This window comes from Loxodonta africana, chromosome 6 (assembly GCF_030014295.1).
Source record: "Loxodonta africana isolate mLoxAfr1 chromosome 6, mLoxAfr1.hap2, whole genome shotgun sequence".
Classification (NCBI taxonomy): Eukaryota; Metazoa; Chordata; class Mammalia; order Proboscidea; family Elephantidae; genus Loxodonta; species Loxodonta africana.
The window spans coordinates 10,318,569-10,342,328 of record NC_087347.1 but is presented as its reverse complement, the minus strand read 5'-3'; the positions used below and the strand labels follow the sequence as shown (position 1 = coordinate 10,342,328).

Below are 23,760 nucleotides of genomic sequence, written 5' to 3'. Positions count from 1 at the left end.
CTCACCCTTATGCAAGAGGACCCTTCACTGCCACTTCCTTTTCTTTAAAACATCTGAAGGTGTGACCTTATTCTCCTGAAATCCTCAGAGGTTCTCTTATGACACATACAGCAGTGGCCTCTTAGGGGTACTTCTTCCAGGAAACCTCAAAGCTATCTCACAGTCATCCAGAAACCAAGCCACAAGGAAGACAATGGAGGAACTCAGCTCGACATTACAGGTGGAGCATCTGAGGCCGTCAGAACCCTATCACCACTCAGAATCTGGATGGAACAGAGACAGGCAGAATTGCTGGCTCCCAGCTTGGCGTTATGTAACTCTCCAACTCCTCAACTCCCTGGAAACTGAGGCCTGTTCCCTGGAAGATCATTCTGTTCTCTTTTGCTTTTTCAGGAATGAAGCCAGCTTGATCACTGGCTCTGTGGATTGTATGGGAATGTCCCGTTTTCTTTCTTCCATGAGCTGAATGATCATTTTTCAATCAGGTTGTATTTCAGTTTGCCTGGATATCGTATTTTTATCTATGTTTGGCTTATATATTTTTTTTCTAAATTTTATTTTGTTGTTGTTGTCGAGAATATACACAGCAAAACATAAACCAATTAAACAGTTTCTACATGTACAGTTCAGTGACATTGATTACGTTCTTCGAGTTATGCAACCATTCTCACCCTCCTTTCCTGAGTTGTTTGGCTTATATTTTGAAGAACTTTATTTATGTGTACCACATCTGTTTCCAAAAAGGATTTGAGAAGGCTTACAACAAATGAAATAATCAGTGAAATAAATACAACAGAAATAAAGACAGAAAATCGGAACCAAGGAAGGGAGGCAGAAATAACACGTCCTCTGCAAGGCTGAGCTCCGTTCCCATGAGCGGATATCATATCGTCTGATTTCGATGACAGAAGGCAGAAGTAGTCCTGCTTTGGGAGAAGAGAGATTTTAGAATGTTATTTCTTATAACAAGCCTTAATGAAATTCAAGGGATATTCTTCCTAGCACTAAAAGCAGTTTCTCACATGAGGCCGGATATCGGAGACATTGCGTGTTATAGCGGACAGCTTTTACAGCAAATGAAGAAAGAGATTCTTTCAGGCTATTTCTTAAGGCAAACTGATGAAAATGAGGGATGTTATTAAAATATTGTTTGAGGAAGGCAAGGATGCTGGTGAGGAAGCTCATATCACCTACATATATGACTTTCCTCTCTCTTCATTTGATTCAAGGATACGGCATAGACCATTTGCCTGAGTGAGTGGATCACCTGTCACTTAGGATGTTTCTGACACATGTCCCTTCTCTGCACTGAGTGTGTACAAGAAGCTGCATAGCAGAGACTCTGAAGTGGGAAACTTGAACAAGGTCTGCAGCATGGGTATTCTGTGTTGCTTAGGGCAGGACTTCAGAAAGTAGATGGGTAGGTGACAGAATTGACTTGTTCTAAAAGCAAAGAAACTTAGGCAGTATCTTCCCCAAATGTGCAGCCACCTACTGCATCTGGAGGGGCCGCTGCCGTGCCCACAGTCAGAGCTGGCACTTTCCTCCAGAAACAGCTCTGGGTGACTCCAGGCCCCCAAGCAGGACTCACCTGAGGCCCCAGAGCTCTGAACCGTAAGTAGGGCAGTGAAGGTTTTGATCTGGTTACATTCCCATGCAGTCACCCTCTTTGGCCCTGAAAATCCTCAAGAATGTTCCAGCCTTGAGTAGGAAGAGCAGGTTGGTTGCTCCCCTCTCTGCATCTGGTGGCATGTGCCGCATGCAAAGCCCCCCACTTGTTCATCGTGCCTTGTGCTAATTGTTGTCATATTGCTCAGGAATTGGAGGGACAACAAAGTGACCCAATGACCAGGTAGGGCCTGATCAGGGAAGCTGAAGTTAGGGAACTCCTCTTCTCTGATGGGCCCTTCCAGTAATAGAGACAGAGGCTGGGCAGGCAATGGCAAGCATAGCTCTACTGCTGTGGTCTGGTGGGCGATGTCAAAGTAGCCCGCAGAAGAAGAGGCTCAGCAGGTAGGCAGGAGAGCCACTGCCAGGCTCTTCTCTCCTGGGCCTGGCTGTTGACTAAGACAAATTGAGGAGGGGCCAGCAAGTGTGGCCACTTAGGCTCCATACTAGAGCGGCTCCCCGATGGGTTGACCAGAGCTTTAGAGGTCAGCATCTATTCTCCCGAGTGAGTGAAACCTCGGCATTGAAGAATCCTCGTCCTGCCATTTTTAACCTTAATGAGAATTGAACGAGCCTCTGGAACAAGGTGCCATGGAGTCAGGAGAAGTGGTCTTAAGTGAAAACACAGCTGTGGGCCTTACAGACGGCACTGCAGGGAGGCGTCACCCAGTGGGAGCAGCCAGCCTCACCGGAGGCTTTCCAACACTAATGAATCGGGAACTCCATGCCGGACGAGATTTAGTTTGATGGGTCCCTATGCCAGCAGATGGATGTATTTTTCTTGAAAGACCAAGGTGCCAGAAATCTCTGTGATTACGTTACTGGAGCAAGGTCCTTTTTTGTGGTTTGCGAAGTTGAGCGTCAGGACTGCAGGATTCTCTCGCTCCTTCTCACTCTTATTTTTTCCAGGTCAGAACCAGAGCTTGGGGTGGGGAGGAAAATCCTGCTGAATGAGCAAGTTCTTTCTTAAAAAGCTCTCTCCAAGTCCAAAAAGACTTCAGTGGACTTAGGAGAGAGAAATTTAATACATTGCCATAGAGTCGTTGTTAACCAAGTTAGAGCAAAGTCCACAGCATCTTTGTCTTATAAAAGAAAGCAAAGAGGAGATGGAAAAAAAGGAATAATGCTGAGGAAATCCAAACCAAACAATGAAAACTTAAGAAGAAAAACTGAAGATCAACTCTGAGAATTTGAAGATTTCCTTCTAATAAGATTTTTCAATTACAAAACCCAGGCTCCAGGTAGAGGCTATTTTCTGCTGCTTTTAAGTATGCCATAAATGACATACCTGAGGTATTTAAACCTATGATGGGACTTGCGACCTTCCAGCTCGAGGAAGAGTTGGACACCCTGCAAGACCCAGTGGACTGCAGGGGAAGAGTCAGCCATGGAGAGGTTGGAAGCTTCCCAAGCTGGTCTTTGACCTGCGTTTGAACCTTGGTCCTAATAGCTAGCAGATTGAAGCAAGCTCCCAGGCCTCCCAGAGAACCCATGTTGGTTTGAGCTAGAGCAGTCCTGGCCAAAGAACTAAGAGTCAACTTCTAGCAGCCACCTCTCCTGTTACACCCCTTAGAGGGCATCTGTCTCCCAGGGGCCCCACCCATTATTAGAGTGGTCTACAGAGAAGACCCGGCCACTCTCTGCCATGGCTGCCAGGGCCTGGTCAGGGCGAAGACCAGCTGCCCATTGAAGCTCTTCTGGGATCTGTTGTGGGCAAGACCTGGGACCCCTAAACATTTTAACTCATTCCTTGCCCTTCCATGGATGTCTTTGCTAGACAAGGGAGCTTCCAGCAGCACGTTCGCCAACTTTTCTGTCCCATTGCTTGTTTGCTTATTCTTATAGGTGTGGTCTGGTCCAGTAAAGTCACATCTCTTTTAATAGCTGCATTAAATGGCCCCAAAGACCCCCTTCTGCTTAGCCTGGAACATTCAGTCTTCCCCTGAAATTCCCTGAAGTGCCTTCCCCAGGCAGCGTCTGGGACCCCCTGAGGAAGGCTTACCCAATCCTGAACTGGTCACTCTTGCTGCTCACCTGCTGCTGTCCAACCCAGAGAGCCCAGAGGGGCCCAACAACCACAACAAGGCCTACACCCAGGATTTCCACAGATACAGGGGAGGACCCCTCCCGAGGACTCTCACCCCTTCGGTTCACCCACATGGTACAGGAGGCCTGCGTCAGAAGCAGTCCCTGCAGAAGTCCCTTGCTCTGCCTTCCCAGAGCCTGACCTCCTCTTGATCTTTTACCCCGGGCTCCTGAAAGCAGAAGGCTCTTCTGTTTCCCACCCAAAGAAAAAGGGAGATTGGCTTTTCGTTTATCCAGTTGAAAGCCTCACCCCTAACTTGTTACCAGTTACTGTCTAGTGATTTCAACTCATGGCAACCCCACGTGTTACAGAGTAGAACTGCTGCATAGAGTTTTCTTGGCTGTAGTCTTAGCGGAAGCAGACCACCAGGCCTTTTCTTTTGCGGTACTGCTGGGTGGGTTCAAACTGCCAACCTTTAGATTAGCAGTGGAACACAGACCATTTGCACTACCCCAGGACCTTTGCCCCTAACTAGACTTGGTTAAATGCCTCCCACCTCTGCTGGTGGAGGTTGGGCAGAGCGAACAGCCTTTCACTGCCTCTTGGGGTCTTTGTTTCCTGCCTCTTCACCCAATAACAGGAGTATTTTTCAGTTGCAAACTATCCACCCAGGGGAGCCCATTTCCCAGGGAAAGCGTTGGCTAGTGGTGACCCTTCTGCTTGATGTGGCAGCTGCATTTGGCAGGGAATGATGAGACCTAGTGACATCTCGGAGTGGCCGCTGTTCTTGAGGCAGACTTTCCAAGCTGAGCCACTCAGGGATGGGTCCCTGCAGGCCTTGGGGGGCATCAGCGCCCTGACATACGCCACAGCCGATGGGCCTGCTTCCTTCCTGGCAGGATCTGGCACATGCAGAGAGCCCAGTAAAGATGGTGGAGTGAGGCTGGGTGCCTCTTCAGCAACTGATGAGGCATGAGGACCTGAGCACAAGCGTCTGAGCCGCTGCTTGTCAGCTGGCAGTGATGGCATCGGGGCAGAGCAGCTATGAGGCACAGAGGGGGAAGAAAGAACTCAGGGATGAAACTGGGTGACTGCAGTCATTCAGCCCGAATAAATCTCTGTGCCGAGGGACACAGAAGCCTGCAGGGGGTGTGATTCTGGGCCTTTAAGTGAAATGACTGGAGCAGCTGGTGGTTAATGGGTAAACGAGAAGCTCTAAATCTCCCCTCTGTAGTTCAGCTCAGCGACATACATTGGGCACCCACTGTGGACAGTGATGAGGGCACAGAGAGTCCAGGGCACCTGCTGTTGCTGCCCCTGCTCCCCTGGGCCCTTGGACTCACTCCTCACTGGAGAGAGAGGCCCTGCCAACAGCAACCAGAGGAGGGAGTGATGACATGTCAGAGCTGCTACCACAGAGAGAAACTCAGAGGATGAGTAGGATCTTGCAGGATGAGCAGTAAGGGCTCTCAGTGAAACAGTGACAGCGGCATGGACGTGCATAGCGTGGGCCACAGTGCAGGCTCTCAGGGAAACAGTGACAGCGGCATGGACGTGCATGGCGTGGGCCATGGTGCAGGTTCTTGGGGAAGCAGTGACAGTGGCGTGGAAATGCATGCTGTGGGCAACGGTGCAGACTCTCGAAGAAGCAGTGACAGCAGCGTGGACGTGCATGGCGTGGGCCACGGTGCAGGCAGTGCACAGCACAGGAGAAGGGGCTCCTTCCCTTCGAGCAGACTTCCATTTCTCCTTTAAGACTCAGCGCCTGTTGTCCACCCTGAGGTCTTCCCTATTGACACACCCTCCTGAGCACATGCCCACCTCATCCACCCTCTGCTACCATCAGGATGTGTTCATGTGAGCAACCAATCTCCAGGGGGCCTGGGCCTCTGTCAAGTCAATTTTTAGTCTCTAACATGCAGAAGACAGCAGGAAACCATCAAAGATACTTAAAGAAGAAGGTGTCCTCAAGTTTGTGTTTCAGAAAGATAACTCAGCTGCGTTGTGTAAAGTGTACTAGAGCAAAGCCAGAGGAGTAGGGAGACATATTAATATGGCACCCTGAAGAAAGATGATGACCAATTACAAAAGAACTCTCTAGGATAGGTCCAGAAGGCAGGCGGAGACCAGGTACAGCTTGACCAGGCCTTTTGATTTTGCTTCCTCTGTTAGTTGGTTTCGTTCACAGTCTGATAGCAGACTGGTGGCAGCAGTTCTGGACCTCATGTCCAGAAGTACTCAGCAAACATCCCCTGTATCTCATTGGCTTCAGTTGGGTCACATGTTCATTCCTGCACCAGTTCCTGGGGCCAGGAAATGCCATCCACTGATTGGCTTGGGTTCCTGACCAATTACCGCAAGGCATATATGATTTACCTTAGACCCATCAGGCCCAGCCCTGGAGACTGGGTCGGTTTCCCTCTGGAGACCCTGGACTGGGATAAGGGGGTAGATGGCTGAATGAAAGTAGGGCATCATTAGGAAGAAGGAAACGACTGCTAGATATGCATCCATGTCCGCTGCAGAAGCCAGTCACATTCATTCATTCATGTATTGAACGTTGCACAGAGTGCACATAGCAGACCCCTATACACCCATGCATGCACGCACACATACACATATTGCCACCACCACCTAGAGAACATACGTAGTGGGTTGGTTTATTTGGGAGACAGCATGTCATCATCCTGGATAATCCCACACCCAACTCTCCATTCCCTAACTTTTCCTTGGATCTTGTGCCTGACTGTTACATCTCCAAGGACAGACACACGTGCTCTCTGACCCTAGCCTCCAGATCCTCCAGCTCCCTCAGCCTGGGACCCCCACAGCTCCTCTCCTTAACCTCACCAACCCCTAGGATACCAGTATCACCCAGTGATCGAATGGATCACACTTCAGTTCTGCCACTTGCAAATTTGGGCTAAATACTTAACGTCCTCTGTAACATTGGGATAGGAAACGACCTTGCAGGGTTGTTGTGAGGATTAAATAAGATCATGCGTGACAGCTGCATTGGACAGCAGTAGTGCTTAATAAATGCTAGTTTCCTACAAGACATCTGTTACCCAGACCTTTCTGTTTTCTTCCAATCAGCCCCTTTCCTGTTTCCCTGGATTCTCTGGTCTTTCACTTCAGCCACTGTTGCCAATATCGTATCTCCACTCTTTTGCCCCATTATCCTTCCCTCAAACCTTCTTGGCAAGGGCTCAGCTTTGGACCAATCTAACTTTCCTTGTGCCAGTGTCTAGGTTGCTGGAGAAAATCCACAACTGGGCAGATAGTTGCTCCAGGAACTCCAGCCCTGTGGTCTCAGATGTACCTTCCTGCTCCCTGGCAGTTCCCTGACTCTTCCCTGGTCAAAGAAGCAATTTCAAGCCTTCATCACTTTCTTCAAACTTCATTCCTTGCAGATAATTTGGCCTCTTAATTCTCAGAAAATAACAAAAATCACACTGGAACATTCCAGCCCACCCCCGCCTCAGCCCCTCCCCACCCCCGCCAAATCTGCAGATTTATCTGCAAATCTCTGCCCATCCTTCCCTCTTGCTACAGTGGAGAAAGGGTCTTCCGCTTGTGCTTTGGATCCCAGCCTCTCTTGTCATCTCAGAGACCTTGGTGCTTAAGTTCTTTCTGTCTCTCCAGTGACTTCACCCCCCCACACACACACACCATAGCACCTCCTTCCTATCTTAAAATGCACTCTCCTTCAATGCCACGTCCTGTTACCCTTTCTCATCCCATTTCCCTCTGTTCTGCCTCTTCCCCCCACAGTCTAACTTGCTAAAGAATTGTGTACACTCACCATCCCATTGCCTCACCTCCTACTCACCTTTCAACCCATCACACCCTGATTTCTGCCCCCATCGCTGCCCTTGAGAGTCCTTGTCACCAAATCCAGTGGACACTTTGGACACTGTCTTACTTGACCTCTTGGAAGGGTTTACGTAACACCGCTGACTCCTCCCTCTTTGAGACATGTTCTCCCCTGGCTTCTTGACGTCATATCTCAAAAACCAGTGGCCATCCCTTCTCAGTCTCCTTTGCCCACCTCTTAAATGTAGATGTTTCTTAGGATTCTATCCAAGACCCCCTTTTACTCTAGACATACTCTCTAGGCAATCTCATCCATTCCAAAGGCTTCAGTTACCATCTTACTTACCACCCGAAGATTTGTAAACTTCAGAACCATTATCATCTCCACTAGGATACCTCTCGGAAGCCTTAAAATCAACAACCCCAACCTGAACTTAAATCCTTCTCCCAAACCTCCATTCCCCCTTGTCATGGTGAGTAGCAACCCCTCCCCCTATGTCCAAGCCAGAGAACCTGAAACATTATCTCCGACTCCACCCTCTCCCCTAAACTTTAGATCCAGACCACCACCAAGTCCTAGAATGGTGGTAAGGTGGGAAGGATGGACAGACCTGGCTGAAATTCTAATTCTACCTGTAGTTTGGGTAAATTACTTAACCTTTCTTAGCCTCAAGCTTTTCATCTGTGAATAGAAATAATAATACCTAATTCAAATGGTTGTTATCAGGATGAAGGAGAGCCTTTACTTGGTAGGCCTTCAATAAATATGAGTTCTCCATTCAGTAAACATGAGTTCTTTTCTGTTCCCAGTCCCTCTCTTCCCAATCCCCATCACCACCTCTGTTGTTGTTGTTAGGTGCGGTCGAGTCGGTTCCGACTCATAGCGACCCCATGCACAACAGAACGAAACACTGCCCGGTCCTGAGCCATCCTCACAATCGTTGTTATGCCTGAGCTCATTGTTGCAGCCACTGTGTCAATCCACCTCATTGAAGGTCTTCCTCTTTTCTGCTGACCCTGTAATCTGCCAAGCACGATGTCCTTCTGCAGGGACTAATCCCTCCTGACAACATGTCCAAAGTAGGTAAGACGTAGTCTCGCCATCCTTGCTTCTAAAGAGCATTCTGGTTGTACTTTTTCCAAGACAGATCTGTTCGTTCTTTTGGCAGTCCATGGTATATTCAATATTCTTCACCTACATACTTGTTTTGGCGGGGGAGTACACAGTTTCTTGACTTTGGAAGGATTTAACACTGCTGACTGCTCCCTCCTTAAGACACGTTCTCCCCTGGCTTCTCTGACATATCTCAAAACCCAGTAGCCACTCCTCCTCAGTCTCCTTTGTCCAGCTCTTAAATGTAGGTGTTTCTCAGGATTCTACCCAAGACCCGTTTTTGAGAAGCCCCGGGAGTGAAATTTCCCACAGTCCCTTCATGACTGCAACTATAGCTTATACTTCATTGCTCCTTTTTCACCTTGTCTTGGGGGATCTGGGCTAGGGGCAAGGAGGAGGCAGATTCAGGGTCTCACTGTCACATGGTTAGACATGTGAGCTTCCAGGTCTTGTCAGTCTGCCTCTCAGCTGTTGCCCAGCCCTGCCTCCCCACTGCACTGCACAGGCCAAGTCCTAGTCCCCTTGTCTGGGCCATTGCACTGTCTCCTATGCGGCTGCCTTTCTCCAGCCCCATCTCCCTTCAGCCCATTCTCCACTTGAGCATCAGAGTGGGTCTGACTGCTGCCCAGGAACCTGCCATGGCTTCTCATTTCTGTGAATAAAGCCTACACTCCTGAGTGCCAGCCACCTGTCCTGCTCATCTCCCCTGCATTCCATGTTCCAGCCCAGGAGCCTGGTCCTTGCAGACCCACGGCCCCCTTCTGTAATAAGAAGCAGGAAGGATACTTGAATATGAGCTGAGAGGCTAAAGCTACACATCTTGAGTCTGATGGATAATAGGACAGGCATAAGACACTCAGCAAAGACCAGCTGAACTGAAAGCAGGTACCAAAAGAAGCAGGAAACCAAGAAGGACTTAAAGCTCTGTAAGGAAGTAAATATCACCAGTCATAAAATAAGGGGGAGAAAAGTATATCAAAGTACACTCATCATGGAAGATTGGAAAAGATACTAAGAAGGTAAAGTAGTCCTACCTAGTGATACCACTGTCGCCATTTTGATATCTTTCCTTCCAGTCTTTCTTCCACGTGGTCTTTGTTCTTTCTTACACCGTTTTCATGGTATATTATGTATCATCCTGAATTTTCTCACCTAACCCCAATATTTCCCCAGGTTGGTAAAACTCCTTATGAACAATTTAGCAGCTGTGTGCTTTTCTGCATGTGACTATAGCCTAGCTCTTTTAACCATTCTGCTATGGCTGGTCTTCTCAAGTCTTTCCAATAAATAACACTGAAGCAAACAGTTTTGGAAGTAAAACTTTCCCCCTACATTTCTGATCATTTTTCTAAGCCCAAACTCCATGACTTGTAACACTGAGTCGAGGGATATGAATATTTCTGAATGGCGTGGACTTGGAGCAAAGGAAGGAAGTGAAAAGGATTGTAACTAGTAGAATTTTTTTTTAATAATGATTTTCTGTTTTACTGAAAGATAGCTGGGCTGATCTGAGTAGTGCAGTGGAAGGAAAGTGTGGCTTTGACTTCAAGTCCGTGGCTCCACAGTGTTAAAGAAGGGCTTGTTTCTGTTTGTGTATTTTCATTTAGGTCCATAAGAGGACAGTCATCCCTGTGAGCGCGTTCCCTTTAAGGAAGAGAAAACTCGTCCAGCATCTAATGATGCAGATCGTTAGCTGTGTTAACAACCCTGCAGTTAAAGAAAAAGGTTATAATAATGTGTCCTCCTAAGGTGCAGTTCATCTCGGTTAAAATTCCCCTAGTGATTGAAAAACCCAGTGAATTTCTAAATACAGTAATTAGCTCCGCGTTTGGGAATGTGAAAACTGCCATAACCAACTTGGCTCTAGCAGGGCAAACAGCCTCACTGAGCCCAGCTGGCTATCACCTGAGCACCCATCGAGGGCCTCACCTGAGTTCTGGTCCTGCTCTTCCCTAGTCAGAGGGCACTGATAGGAGCCTCAAAGTTAATGTGTCCAAAATCAGATTTTTGACTCCCTACCTGTCCCCGAAGAAGACTTGAAGCACTTACTGATGAAGATCAAAGACCACAGCCTTCAGTATGGATTACACCTCAACATAAAGAAAACAAAAATCCTCACAACTGGACCAATAAGCAACATCACAATAAGCAGAGAGAAGATTGAAGTTGTCAAGGATTTCATTTTACTTGGATCCACAACACCTGCGGAAGCAGTAGTCAAGAAATCAATGCATTGCATTGGGTAAATCTGCTGTAAAAGACCTCTTCAAAGTATTGAAAAGCAAAGATGTCACTTTGAGGACTAAGGTACACATGACCCAAACCATGATGTTTTCAGTTGCCTTGTATTCGTGCAAAAGCTGGATGATGAATAAGGAAGACCGAAGAATTGATGCCTTTGAATTATGGTGTTGTCAAAGAATATTGAATATACCATGGACCGCCAGAAGAACAAACAAGTCTGTCTTGGAAGAAGTACATACAGAGTGCTCCTTGGAAGTGAGGACAGCAAGACTTTGTCTCATGTACTTTGGACATGTTATCAGGAGCGATCAGCCCCTGGGGAAGGACATCATGCTTGATAAGGTAGAGGGTAAGCGAAAAAGACTAAGACCCTTGGCAAGATGAACCGATACAGTGGCTGCAACAATGGGCTCAAAACACAGCAACGATTGTGAGGATGGCACAGGACAGGGCAGTGTTTCATTCTGTGGTGCATAGGGTCGCTATGAGTCAGACCCAGCACCTAACAACAAATAACAGCAACTCTTCCCCACCCAGAGTCTTTCCCACTTCAGCATATAGAGCAGCCACCTGCCCAGTTGTTCAAAAAGCCTGAACCGTCCTTGATTTCTTCCTTTCCATCCTCCCCACTACTCAACATCAAATTCATCAGTGTATCCTGTTTATTCTACTTCTAAAATAGATACTACATGGTCCCTTGCCATCCCTCCTGCCAGCCCTCTAGTCCCAACCACCACTAGCTCATCTGGACTACTCAGTAGCCTCCCAGGGGCTCCTCCTCCTGCTCTCACCCCTACCGTCTGTTCTCTACACAGTAGTAGCAGAGGGATCTTTGGAAAACATAACTCTGATTATATCATCCACCCCTTCCTTACAACCGTCAAAGGCTCTCCTTACCTGCCAAGGTAAAGGCCAACTTTAATATCGCCAGGAAGGTCCTGCATGGTCTGAGCTGGCCTCCTCTCCAGCGTCACCGCCTACCATGTTCCCTGTATCCCTCAGGCTTCAGCTTCACCACCATCCTCCAGGTCCTGGAACAGGCCATGGCCCTGTACTTCTTGTTGGGGAGCCCCTCTTCTCTCCTTATCCTTCCACCCTATAACCCACATAACCCTCCCCCCCGCCGCCAGAGTCGGGAGAGTCGGGGAACACCTTGTCTGATTCCCAGCCTACGTCAGGTTACTTACTTTTATAGAAACGGATGTTTTTTCCTCCTTCAGAGAATTTACTGTACTTTGAAGTTTTATGCACACACATACACAGAGACATACATATGTAAAACTGTTTATCATTGAGTCAGTGCCAACTCATAGCGACCCCATGTGACAGAGTAGAACTGTCACAGGGTTTTCTAGGCTGTAAGCTTTACGGGAACAGATCACCAGGTCTTTGTCGTATGGAGCCGCTGGGTGGATTCAAACCACCAGCCTTTCAGTTAGCGGCCAAATACTTAACCACTGTGCCACCAGGGCTTCTTGCATACACACACACACATACATATGAATATATGTATGTGTGTGTGTGTATATATGTACATGTAAACCCTGGTGGCACAGTGGTTAAGAGCTACAGCTGCTAACCAAAAGGCCGGCAGTTCAAATCTACCAGGCGCTCCTTAGAAACCCTATGGGGCAGTTTTACTCCATCCTCTAGGGTCTCTGTGAGTTGGAAATGACTTGATGGCAATGGATCTTATTTTTGGTATCTTCATTAGTGCAATTATTTGATTGGTGTGTGTCTTCTCTACTACACTATAAGATCCTTGAATGAGGCACCTCTTATGCCTCTGTTCACTGTTCCTTCTCCATCACCCAGCTCAGTGTCTGGCCAAAAGTAGGTGCTTAATAAATATTGGTCAAGTGCCGAATGGAAAAGTAGAGTCCTCGTCACAATCCTCAGTGACAGCAGCATTCCAGCAGGGTGAGGGGCAGGCCCACGTTCTCACAGTGCTTCAGCTCCAGGGTATGTGATTTTATCTTGCCTGATATTTTTTCATTGCAGCTGTCAGAATGACTAGAGAGCACTGCCTAAAACTAACTTTTTTTTTCCCTCTTCTCTCCATTCAGCTAAAGCTTGCTTTCACCCTGGACCACGAGACTGGATTGCCTCAAGGATGTCACGTCTACGAGTACCGGGACAGCAACAAGTAAGTCACACAGTGGGAAAGAGTGCCCCTCGCTGCGTCCTGCAACGGTAGAACCTGGGGACTTACTGATACAGAGCTTCCCTTACAAAGAGATTGGAAGGAAGAGGGTCACACATTTTATGACAGTATTGAAAATAGCTGGCACAAAAATATTTCTTCTATGAAAGCTCTTTTGCCCCTAAATGTAGGACTCAAAGTACTTAATACAGGCATGGGTGTGCTGTATTAGAATTATATTCAAAAGCTAAAACCTTCCTTTCAGGCCCCAGCTTTCCTCTGGACCTAGGGTCTGCTCTCTGATCATATATACTCTCTCCTCACTTATCAGCATGGTTAGGTTCCAAAGACCAGGTCATTGTGCAAAATTGGTGTTGTGCGAAAATAGAAGATGACTATATCATTACATAACTGCCAAATTACATCATTTTATAACTGCCAAACCACTAAGAATCGTGGCCTAGCCAAGTTGACACATAACCTTAACCATCACAACCAGCATTACTTTCACCTCACACCTCGGCGTTCATTACTGCCAGACGTACATCGTTAATGTGCAAAATAGATGTTTTACTGTTGTCGTAAATGCAAAATGTCGGATAAAAGAATAGTAAGTGAGGAGAAGGTGGCAATTTGACTCATTGTGGGACTTTTACTTTTGTTTCAGTTCTTTAATCCACATCTGACTAAACGTTTCTAGTTTTGGTCGTGATAGTCTACCTTGTGAATTTTATAGTTGGTGGAGTTCTTGGAACTTAGATGAAAATTGGTGATCTTCTTAGAAGGTGGCACCTGCCACAGTTTCAGAGCTTCTCTTTTCTTTCTCCGTCTCAGACTGCCTCCTGGCCTCTGTAGCTTGTCTGTGAGACAGGGACGGTGAGTGGTGAGTGAGGCACAGGGAATACTCCCCGATGACGACAGTGGTGATGTGGCAGCTCCCACTGAGCACCCACTGTGTGTTAAAGCACAGCACTTGCTACTACATGTGTGTGGTCCCATTTAACCCTATGACAACCCAAAAAGTGAGGTCCGTTGTTTTGTTATTATTGTCTGTGTAGAAGCTGAGGCCTTGGGAGCTGCAGGAGCTGGCTCAAGGTAATCAGCCATAGCTGAGACAGACAGGCTGCCATTATCAGGGACTGGAGGGAATAACTGAGCAAGTGCCAGGGTGGCAGGGGCAAGTAAGAGGGAAACAAGCCGTCACCTGCCTGACTACCACGTCTGCTCTGTGTCGTGTCAGTGCCTCACTGCTCGCTGGGGCCACTGCTTGTGGATGACGGTACATCAGCCTGAGCAGACAGACTGTGGTAGCGGAAGGAGAACTTCAGGCCCAGGGGTGCTTCTGAACCCCAATTCTGGCCTCTCTGCTCATTGAAAGAATGGTTGCAGGGCTTTTCATTTGGTGTGAGAGAGGCACTGGCCCTCCTTCCTTTAGGTTTGTGTCCCAGCAGTTCAGATATCCAGTGGCAACAACAGCCTAGGATGTCTTTGAAGATGAGAGGAGAAAACAGCCCAGCTTTGCTTCTTGGCCTAATCCCCAGTTCCTAGCATATTATCAGAGTAAACAGTGTGAGAGGAGAATTAGGGGTCGTAAATATTGATGGGAAGTCCCTGGGCAGTGCAGACGGTTAACACACTCAGCTGCTAACCAAAAAGCCAGAGGCTCAAGTCCACCGAAAAGCACCTCAGAAGAAAGGCCTGGTGATCTGCTTCCAAAAAATCAGCCATTGAAAACGCTGTGGAGCACAGATCTACTCTGACATGCGTGGGTCACGGTGAACTGGAGTCAGTTCGCTGGCAGCTGGCTTCGTTTAAGTATTGATAAGCTAGTGCCCAAAGACCTGTGAAAGACAGCATTTGTGTAGAAACGGGATAGAAGCCATAATCTAGAAAAGCGTGGCGATCTGTCAGGCCCTCCCTCTGGCTCTCTCGTGTTTGTCTTAGAGTCAGTCTTAGGGTCGATTTTCATTCTTTGGACAGCTGTCTTAACTTCCCTGGGCCTCGCGTTTCTTCATCTGTTTAAAGAGAGTGGGACCAACAATACCTACCTGGCAGGGTTGTTTGGGGGATTCACAGGGTGACTCCTTGAAGCACATCACAAGGCCTGGCATACAGAATGCCCGCAGTAAGCCTTGATCGTCTCTCCTCCCCAAACAGAGACATTTTCTCAGGACTTCCACTCGGTGTTCCCAGCGCCAGCAGGGCTGCATCTGTGAGCTGTGGCTGCAGCTGAGAATATCAGTCCGGAGAAAGGCTGCTGCATACACCTCTGGCAGGTGGTGTGCGATGCGCTCTGTCCACTTGTGACTTGCCAGGGAAGGCATGGAAGGCCCCACGCGCCTCGCGGCGACTTCCTCCCTTCCCCTGGGGCTCTGCCGCATCTGTGGTCCTCTGCCCACTTTCAGAGTCATTGCCCTTATAGTGCCTGAATCCCAGTATTGGACTCACAGTAGCACTTAGGAAATGAGGACGTTGATCCCCTGGCCCTAGGGAGCCCGTAGTGTCTTGGGCCAAGTAATGTGAAGGCAATAGCAGTGGAGAGATGATATTCTACGTACGAAAGAAATGAGCTCAATATCTGAATATTGGTTGCGAACTAATTATTGAAACTGCTGCTTTTATCTCCTGAGTATTCCCTGTCATCATTTTAGAATCCATCTCTGTTTGCTTGCCAAATACAGCCCATCAGCAAAGAAGTTGTTCTGAATAAGTACTGAGGCTGGTGGACAGTTCTTGCAGGCGCTCTTTCCTTCTAGGCAGAGTGGCCCTAAAAGTGGACACTCTGGTTTTAGATTCCCGGCTTCCTTCCCTGGTACCTCCTGGCAGCCCCAGTCCTTGGCTCTGTGCCATCCTGTTCTCCGTCTGCATACAGGGGCTTCTGTCTGGCTCCGGGCACCAGGGAGGACAGGCACAGGGTCTTGTCCATCTCTGGTGGGTCTTGCACCCTGCCTTCTCTTGGGCACAAGGGCACAGCTCTTAGGCATATATCTTAAAGCTCTGAGGTTGTTAGAAGAGAATCTACCCTATTGTGGCTTGGGTGAGAATTACCCTGAAAGCCTCCCAAAAGCTGTTCAAATCTGCATCCAGGAGGTGTGAGGCCTCTCCCCTTCCTTACAGATACTACCAATCTCCACCCACAAACTGAGGGCCACCTTTGTTCTCTCTGTTGCAGAAAACTTCACTGGCCTTTAATATTAAGTCCAGTGAATCCAGGACTGACTGAAAGTCATGTTTCTCAAATTGGGTTTTAGAAATCTCTTCATAGGGCAAGGAACAAGGCTTACAAGGTGAATAAGTGATTCATGAAAATTAAGTTAAAGGCATATTAGGCCCCTGCTCTGTACAATGTGTTATTCTAGACACTAGGGGGGCAAAGATAAATTAGACCTGGTCTGTGCCTTCAAGGAGTTTTTATCAATAGCAAAGTACACTGTAGCGCCCTCTGGGGTGGCGTGTGCTTCAGTGGGGGTAAGACTTGAGTGCTGTGGGAGTAACAACAGACTGCATCTCCCTTTGGAGCAACTGCCTGGGGGGGTGGTGCCATTTACAGACAGAGCTTTGTCCAGGCTGTTCCCTTCTCTCCTTGCCCACTGCCGCCTTCCTGCTCGCTATCAGGACCGTTAAGCTGCTTTGCAAACTATTTTCCGTGTTTTTAGATCTTTGACCTCCAATCTGTCCTCTCTGCGGCCTTGAGTGAGCTTTGTATGTTTTTTCATTCTAACTGCTTTTGAGATCTTATTTTTGCCTTTGGTGTTGTGCAGTTCTACTGTGTTACGTCTAAGAGGGGGTTCATTTTTATACATATCGTTCAGGACTCAGTCCAGTTCTTTCCTTTTGGAAATTCTTACCTTTTTTCTCTTTGATTCTCCCTAAAATCTCCTCCTGGAACCCCTGTTAGAAAGCTACTGTCTTACTCTATCTTTCCTCTTTTTTTCCGTCTCCTTACCTGCCAGTGCTGCATTCTGGGAAACTTCCCCAAAATGTCTGTCAGTTTACTGGTTCTCCCTGTAGCTGTTTGCAGTCTGCTGCTTAGTAAATACTCCTTCCTAATTTGAGTCCTTAGTTTTTATTTTTAATCTTTAGAAGTTCTATTTGGTACTTTTTTAAGTTGGCCTGGTATTTTTTATTTTTGTTCTCCTTGGATAGTTTATTAATTCTGAAGAACTAACACATAGAAAAGAGAAACTGTGAAATATTGGTTTAACTTTGTAAAACCAAAACCAAATCCACTGCCATCGAATCAATTCCGACTCAAAGCAACCCTGTAGGACAGAGTAGAACTGCCCCACAGAGTTTCCAAGGAGCACCTGAAGGATTCGAACTGCCAACCTCTTGGTTAGCAGCCGTAGCACACTTAACTTTGTAAATGTAATACGAATTACAGCCATTTACATCAAATGCCTACCATTTTTGCCTGCTTACTGTAACACAGAGTAAGGATTACGAAGAGCTTTCAGTATGTCATACCAACTTGTTGAAGCTAAATTTGATTTATTATTTATTTATTTATTATCCGTATAGCAGAATAGTAACAGGAGCTACCACCTATCGAATGCCCACAACTCACCAGCACTGGGTTAGAGGTTTACTCAAGTTATTTCTAGTTCTAAAACCATTCGAGACAAATATTATTTTCATGATTTTACAGACTAAAAAAAAAAAGACTGAGAGTTCAAAGGTTAACCTGCCCAAGGTCACCCAGTGTTGAAGAGCAGACCCTGTATTCATCCTCGAATCTGGCAGATTCCAAAGCCCATGCCTGTTCCTGCACACCTGGGGCCTTTCTTTCCACAACTGAAAGCTAGAGGCGGTTGTGATTCTAGCCTCTTCTAGGCAGGCCTGCCCTAGACACTGTCTAGCTGAAATTCTGGCAGAGGCTTTCCAGTACCTGCGGGCCTAGGGGGACTGGAAGGCAGCCTGGCCTCGTGGAGAGGGCCCCTGCCTGGCCTGTGGTTGTGAATCCACACGTGGCCGGTCATGTCCACAGCACGCCGGCCTCCACTGCACTCCATGGTGCAGCTCATCCATTGGGAAAATGAAGAGGGCGATATATTATGGAGTTGTGGGGAAGATGAAACGAGGCCACGTGTGTGAGGTGGCTGCGTCAGCTGTAGAGTTCCTCCTAGTTGTTGGATGTGGTTGCCCCAGGAGCTGCCTGCGTGGACATGCATGGCCCTGGCAGATCCAAGCTCTTGCTTTGGGGCCCTTCTCCTCCTCCCCGTGGGGGCGCATGCAGTGGTGGACCCCCAGGGGCTGCAGCGGGGCCGTCAGCTCGTGCTCCTGAGGCAGATCTGAGGGGCATGCCTTCATGGCTACACATAGCAAGTGGAGAAAGAGCAGAGATTCCTGCATCAGCCCGGGTTCATTTCCCTCCTGTTTGGTTCTTTTCCTCTTCCTTCACCCTGAATAAGCGGAGGGAATAGTTCCCAGCATCCCTGACAACTTCAAGCGAGCACCAGCACTTCCCAGCGCTTTGGAAATGAAACTTCCTTGTCTGCACCTTGAAACCGGTGCCAGTTCCATAGGCGAAGCAGCAGTGTTAGCTAAGAGATGTTCGCTGCAGAGAAGGAGCGCCTCCGGCCTCCGCCAACCCTGCCAGGTTAGGATGAAGAATGCCTTTCTAGCTCCTGGTGAAGGCCTTGTTCAGAAGGGGGAGCCCAGAACCAAGGCAAGGTGGGGTTGGGGAAGTTGGAGGCAATGCAGCCAGAGAGGGCCAAATGTGTGCTCATGAGAGCAAGCTTGCAGCTGCAGCCTGTGTGTCGGCCGTGGCCACGTCCAGTGAGGTGCCAGCTGACTTGTACCACAGCCACAAGCATTGGCATCAGCGTGGTGCAGGCACGACTGAAGGAGGGTGACCGACGATGGTGTTTCCCCACCTTCCACGCCGCGCAGAGAGGGCAGCGACTCTCTCCCTCTACTTCCTAGCACCTCACTTCATGCTACAACAATCTGATGTCTGTGTCACTGTGGGGTGTGGGTGGCAAAACTCGGGACTTCATGCAACTCCAGCTTTTCCTGTGAGAAGAGGAGAGGCGCTTCTAAGATCTATTTGTATTGGGTCAGACTGACAACAGCAACTCAAAAGGATAGATAGGAAACTTAAGGGGCAGTGAGTTTATGTCAGTGGGGGAGGAACAACCCAGAGAAGGAGGGCGAAAATGGTTGCACAACTCAAAACATGTAATCACTGTCAATGGATTGTACATGTAGAAACTGTTGAATTGGTGTGTGTTCTGCTGTGTATATTTTCAACAACAACAAAAATAAATAAATTATATAAAAAGAAGAGGAGAAGCGGATATGAACACTGCCATCTTATAGAGGGGGAAACTGATTCTCTAAGAGAGCCCTGCCCAAAGTCAAGCTATAAATAAGAGGTAGCGCCAGCAGGCTTCCCCAGGCAGACTCCCTCAGCCACGGGCTCCACATTGGGGTGGGGGCCCCAGGACAGCCGCGCAGCCACAGCGTACAAGAGCAAGGAGGGCAGCAAGGCCGGGCCAGCCTTAATGTTGTCTCCCTTACCTTTGGGTTGGAGTCGCCCAGTTTCCTACAAGGGCCCAGGACAAGGAGAGGCGCTGGATCAGCTTTGTTGAGTCAGCACAATTTCCCCATCTACTTGGAGATCGGGGCAGGGGTGGGACTGAAGTCATGTTTAAAAGTCCTGAATTGCCTCAGCAGGGGTGTCCCATGCTGCTGGGCCATGGTGCCCTGCCCCTCATAGGAACCGCTAGCCCCTTGACCCCTGTCCTCCTGGCTTTCTAAGGCAGGAACTGACCAGAGCAGTACAATTAGGAGCCAGCAGCCGTGGAGAGATTGTGCTAGACACAGGCACAGCCGTGTACATGTTCACACAAACACAGGCACAGCTGCGCACATGCATGCACACACACAGGCACAGCCGTGCACATGCACACACACACACAGGCACAGCCGTGCACACGCGCACACGCCCACACACAAGGCACAGCCGTGCACATGCGCACACACAGACACAGGCACAGCCGTGCACATGCGCACACACACAGGCACAGCCATGCGCACACACACAGCTGTGCACATGCACACACACAAGCACAGGCATAGCCGTGGACACGCGCACACACACAGGCACCGCTGTGCACATGCGCACACACACACATAGGCACAGCCGTGCACATGTGCACACACACAGGCACAGCCGTGCGCATGTACAGACACACAGGCACAGCTGTGCGCATGCACACACACAGGCACAGCCATGTGCACACACACACAGGCACAGCCGTGCGCACGCACGCACAAGAGCCGTGCACATGTGCACACACAGGCACAGCTGTGCACATGCGCACACACGAACACAGGCACAGCCGTGCACATGCGCACGCAAAAACACAGGCACAGCTGTGCACATGCGCACACGCAAACACAGCAGTCTGTGTCCCAGCATGTAGCATGACTGATATCCATTCCACTGTTTTCTTCCATAGTGCATATGTTGGAAAATAGACCTTTACAGTTAATTCGCTTTGTAAAACTTTTTTTAACTGTATCATTCATAAAGGAAAGTACACAAATCATAAGCATCCAGGTCAAGGAAGTATTGGAAAATGAACACTCCCATGTAGACCATCACCCAGGGCAAGAAATAGAACCCTACAGCACCACAGAAACCTCCCTCACACCCCTTCTCTCCTCCCAAAAGGAAGCTACTATCAGAACTTCTAAACTAAAGATTGGCTTTGCCTGGTTTTGAACTTTATGTAAAGGGACTCATGCAGAACGTTTTCTCTTGTGTCTGACTTTTTTCTTTCAACATCATGTTTGTGAGAATTCATCTTTGTGGTTGCATCTAGCTACCGTCCATTCATTTTCATTGCTGCAAGACTTTCGTTTGTATGCCTACACCGAAATTTCCTTATCCAATCTGCATTAATCCAGTCAACCCTTGGAATTGTTTCCAGTTTGAAGTTTTTATAAATAATTCTGCTTGTACATGTCTTTTGGTGCACACATGCATGTGTTTTTTTCGAGTATATGACTCGGAGTGAAATTTCTGAGTCAGAGAAAGTATCCACATTAGCGAATACTGCGGTCTTAGTTATCTCGGCCTGCTGTAACAGAAATACCACGAGTGAATGGCTTTAACAAACAAATTTATTCTCTCACAATCTAGGAGGCTAGAAGTCCGAATTCAGGGTGCCAGCTCCAGGGACAGGCTCTCTCTCTCTGGCAGCTCTAGGGGAAGGTCTTTGTCATCAATCTTTCCCAGTCAAGGAGCTTCTCAGCACAGGGACCCCAGGTCCAAAAGACACGCTGTTCTCCTGGCTCTTGTTTCTTGGTGGTATGAGGTCCCCTGTCTCTCTCTCTGCTCACTTTGCTCTTTTATATCTCAAAAGAGATTGATTTAAGACACAACCTAATTGAGTCCTGCCTCATTAACATAACGGCGCTTTAATCCTGCCTCATTAACATCACAGAGGTAGGATTTACAACACACAGGAAAGGCACATCAGATGACAAAATGGTGGACCATCAGACAATACTGGGAATCATGGCCTAGCCAAGTTGACACGCATTTTGGAGGGACACAATTCAATCCACAGCAACTGCCAAATGGTTTTCCCCAGTGTTTGTACCAGTTTAGACCTATAACCAAAAACCAAACCTGTTGCCGTCAAGTTGATTCCGACTCATAGCGACCCTAAAGGTCAGAGTAGAACTCCTCCATAAGGTTTCCAAGGAGCAGCTGGTGGATTCAAACAGCTGACCTTTTGGTTAGCAGCCTGAGCTCTTAACCACTGCACCACCAGGCCTCCAATAGTCTACTCAAAATTGATTTTTTAATATGGTGCAGCAAGTTTCATTTTTTTCGGTCTGGATTTCTACTTGACCCAGCATCATTTACCACAAAGACTTTCCCTGCTCCACAGTGCCACCTCTGTCATAAATGAAGTATTTGTCTGTGCACAGATCCGTCTCTGCGCTCCATCCTGTCTCTTCTCGTGCCCATATCACCCTATCTGAATTTCTTACCTTTATAAAAAGTCTTCAGCTGCTGTCCATAAGGTTTTCACTGGCCAGCTTTCTCAGAGGTAGATCACCAGGTCCTTCTTCCTAGTCTGTCTTAGTCTGGAAGCTCCTCTGAAACCCGTCCACCATAGGTGACCCTGCTGGTATTTGAAATACCGGAGCATAGCTTCCAGCATCACAGCAATGTGCCAGCCACCACAGTACAACAAAGTGACAGATGGGTGGTGGGCCTTTTATCGAAGTTGTCAAGGATTTTATTTTACTCGAATCCAACAATCAACACCCATGGAAGCAGCAGTCAAGATATTAAACAATGTATTGCGTTGGGCAAAGATGTCACCTTGAGGACTAAGGTGTGCCTCACCCAAGCCATGATCTTTTCATTTGCCTCGTATGCATGTGAAAGCTGGACAGTGAATAAGGAAGACCGAAAGAGAATTGATGCACTTGAATTATGGCATCGGTGAAGAATATTGAATATAAATACACCATGAACTGCAAGAATGAACGAATCTGTCTTGGAAGAAGTACAACCCAAATGCTCCTTAGAAGCGAGGATGGCAAGACTTTGTCTCACATACTCTGGGTATGTTATCAGGAGAGATCAGTCCCTAGAGAAGGACATCATGCTTGGTAGAGTAGAGGGTCAGCAAAAAAGAGGAAGAGCCTCAACTAGACGTGTTGACACAGTGGCTGCAACAGTGGGCTCAAACATAGCAACAATTGTGAGGATGGTGCAGGACCAGGCAGCATTTTGTTGTGTTGCACATAGAGTTGCTATGAGTCAGAACTGACTTGGCACCACCTAACAACGACAACATAAAAAGACTTCGTATCCAGTAGAGCTACACCTTCCACCTTGCTCTTCTTCTTAACAAGCACGTAGATTATTCTTGGCCCTTTCATTTCCATGTAAATTTTAAAATTGTATTGTCAGTTGCTGCACGCATATACGCAAACCTGCTGGGGATTTATATCAAGATTGCTTTTAGTCTGTAAATCAGTTTGGGAAACATTGACACCTTTATACCATTGAGTCTTCTCCATGAACCTGGTATATCCCTCTCTTTATTTAGGTCTTTAATTTTTTCTCAGTAATGTTTTACAGTTTTTGTATAGAGGTCTTACACATCTTTCCTTAGATTTATTCCTGGGCATTTGATATTTTGTGATACTATTTTAAATGGTATTTATAAATTTACTTTCTCTTTTGTTGCTAATATAAGAAAATATAATTATTAAAAAAAAATTATTGACTTTTTATTCAGTGGCCTTGCTAAATTTATTAATTCAAAAAATTTGTAGATTCTTTTTTATTTTCTGTATGCCGAGTCATGTTATCTGCAAATATTGAAAGTTTTATTTTTTCCTTTCCAATTCACGTATACCACGTATTTATTTTTCTTGCCTTATTGCACTGTACAGTGCTTGATGCAAGTGATGGTAGCAGATGGTCGTGTCTTGTTCTCTATCTCAGAGTGGAAGCTTTCTACCACAAACTCATTTTTAGGTTGTTAAAATTTTTACTAGAATATTCTTTGGTGTACACTTGTTTTTTTTTTTTTTTTTTTTCCCTAGATGAGATTTCAGTTTGGGAATGAAATGAGTTTTCAATCTGGAACATGGCAGTGGTGGTTTGTGGAGTAGGAGCTGGCCAAATGGAATCAACTGTTTAATTTAAGGGGGAAAGAAGTAATGTTTATCACAAGACTGCCACTCTCTATTTAACCTTGTGAGGGA

The 23,760-nt window shown here is 47.4% G+C and overlaps 1 protein-coding gene across 3 annotated transcripts in view; it reads left to right on the top strand.

Annotated features, from left to right (window-relative positions):
* DIS3L2 (DIS3 like 3'-5' exoribonuclease 2) overlaps nucleotides 1-23,760 on the top strand; it is a 386,862-nt gene that overhangs the window by 339,828 nt on the left and 23,274 nt on the right. For all 3 annotated transcript variants that reach the window (XM_064286551.1, XM_064286549.1, XM_064286550.1), the window contains exon 14: nucleotides 12,935-13,014. In XM_064286551.1, coding sequence (XP_064142621.1) covers nucleotides 12,935-13,014 — 80 coding nt within the window. The remainder of the gene's footprint in view (nucleotides 1-12,934; nucleotides 13,015-23,760) is intronic.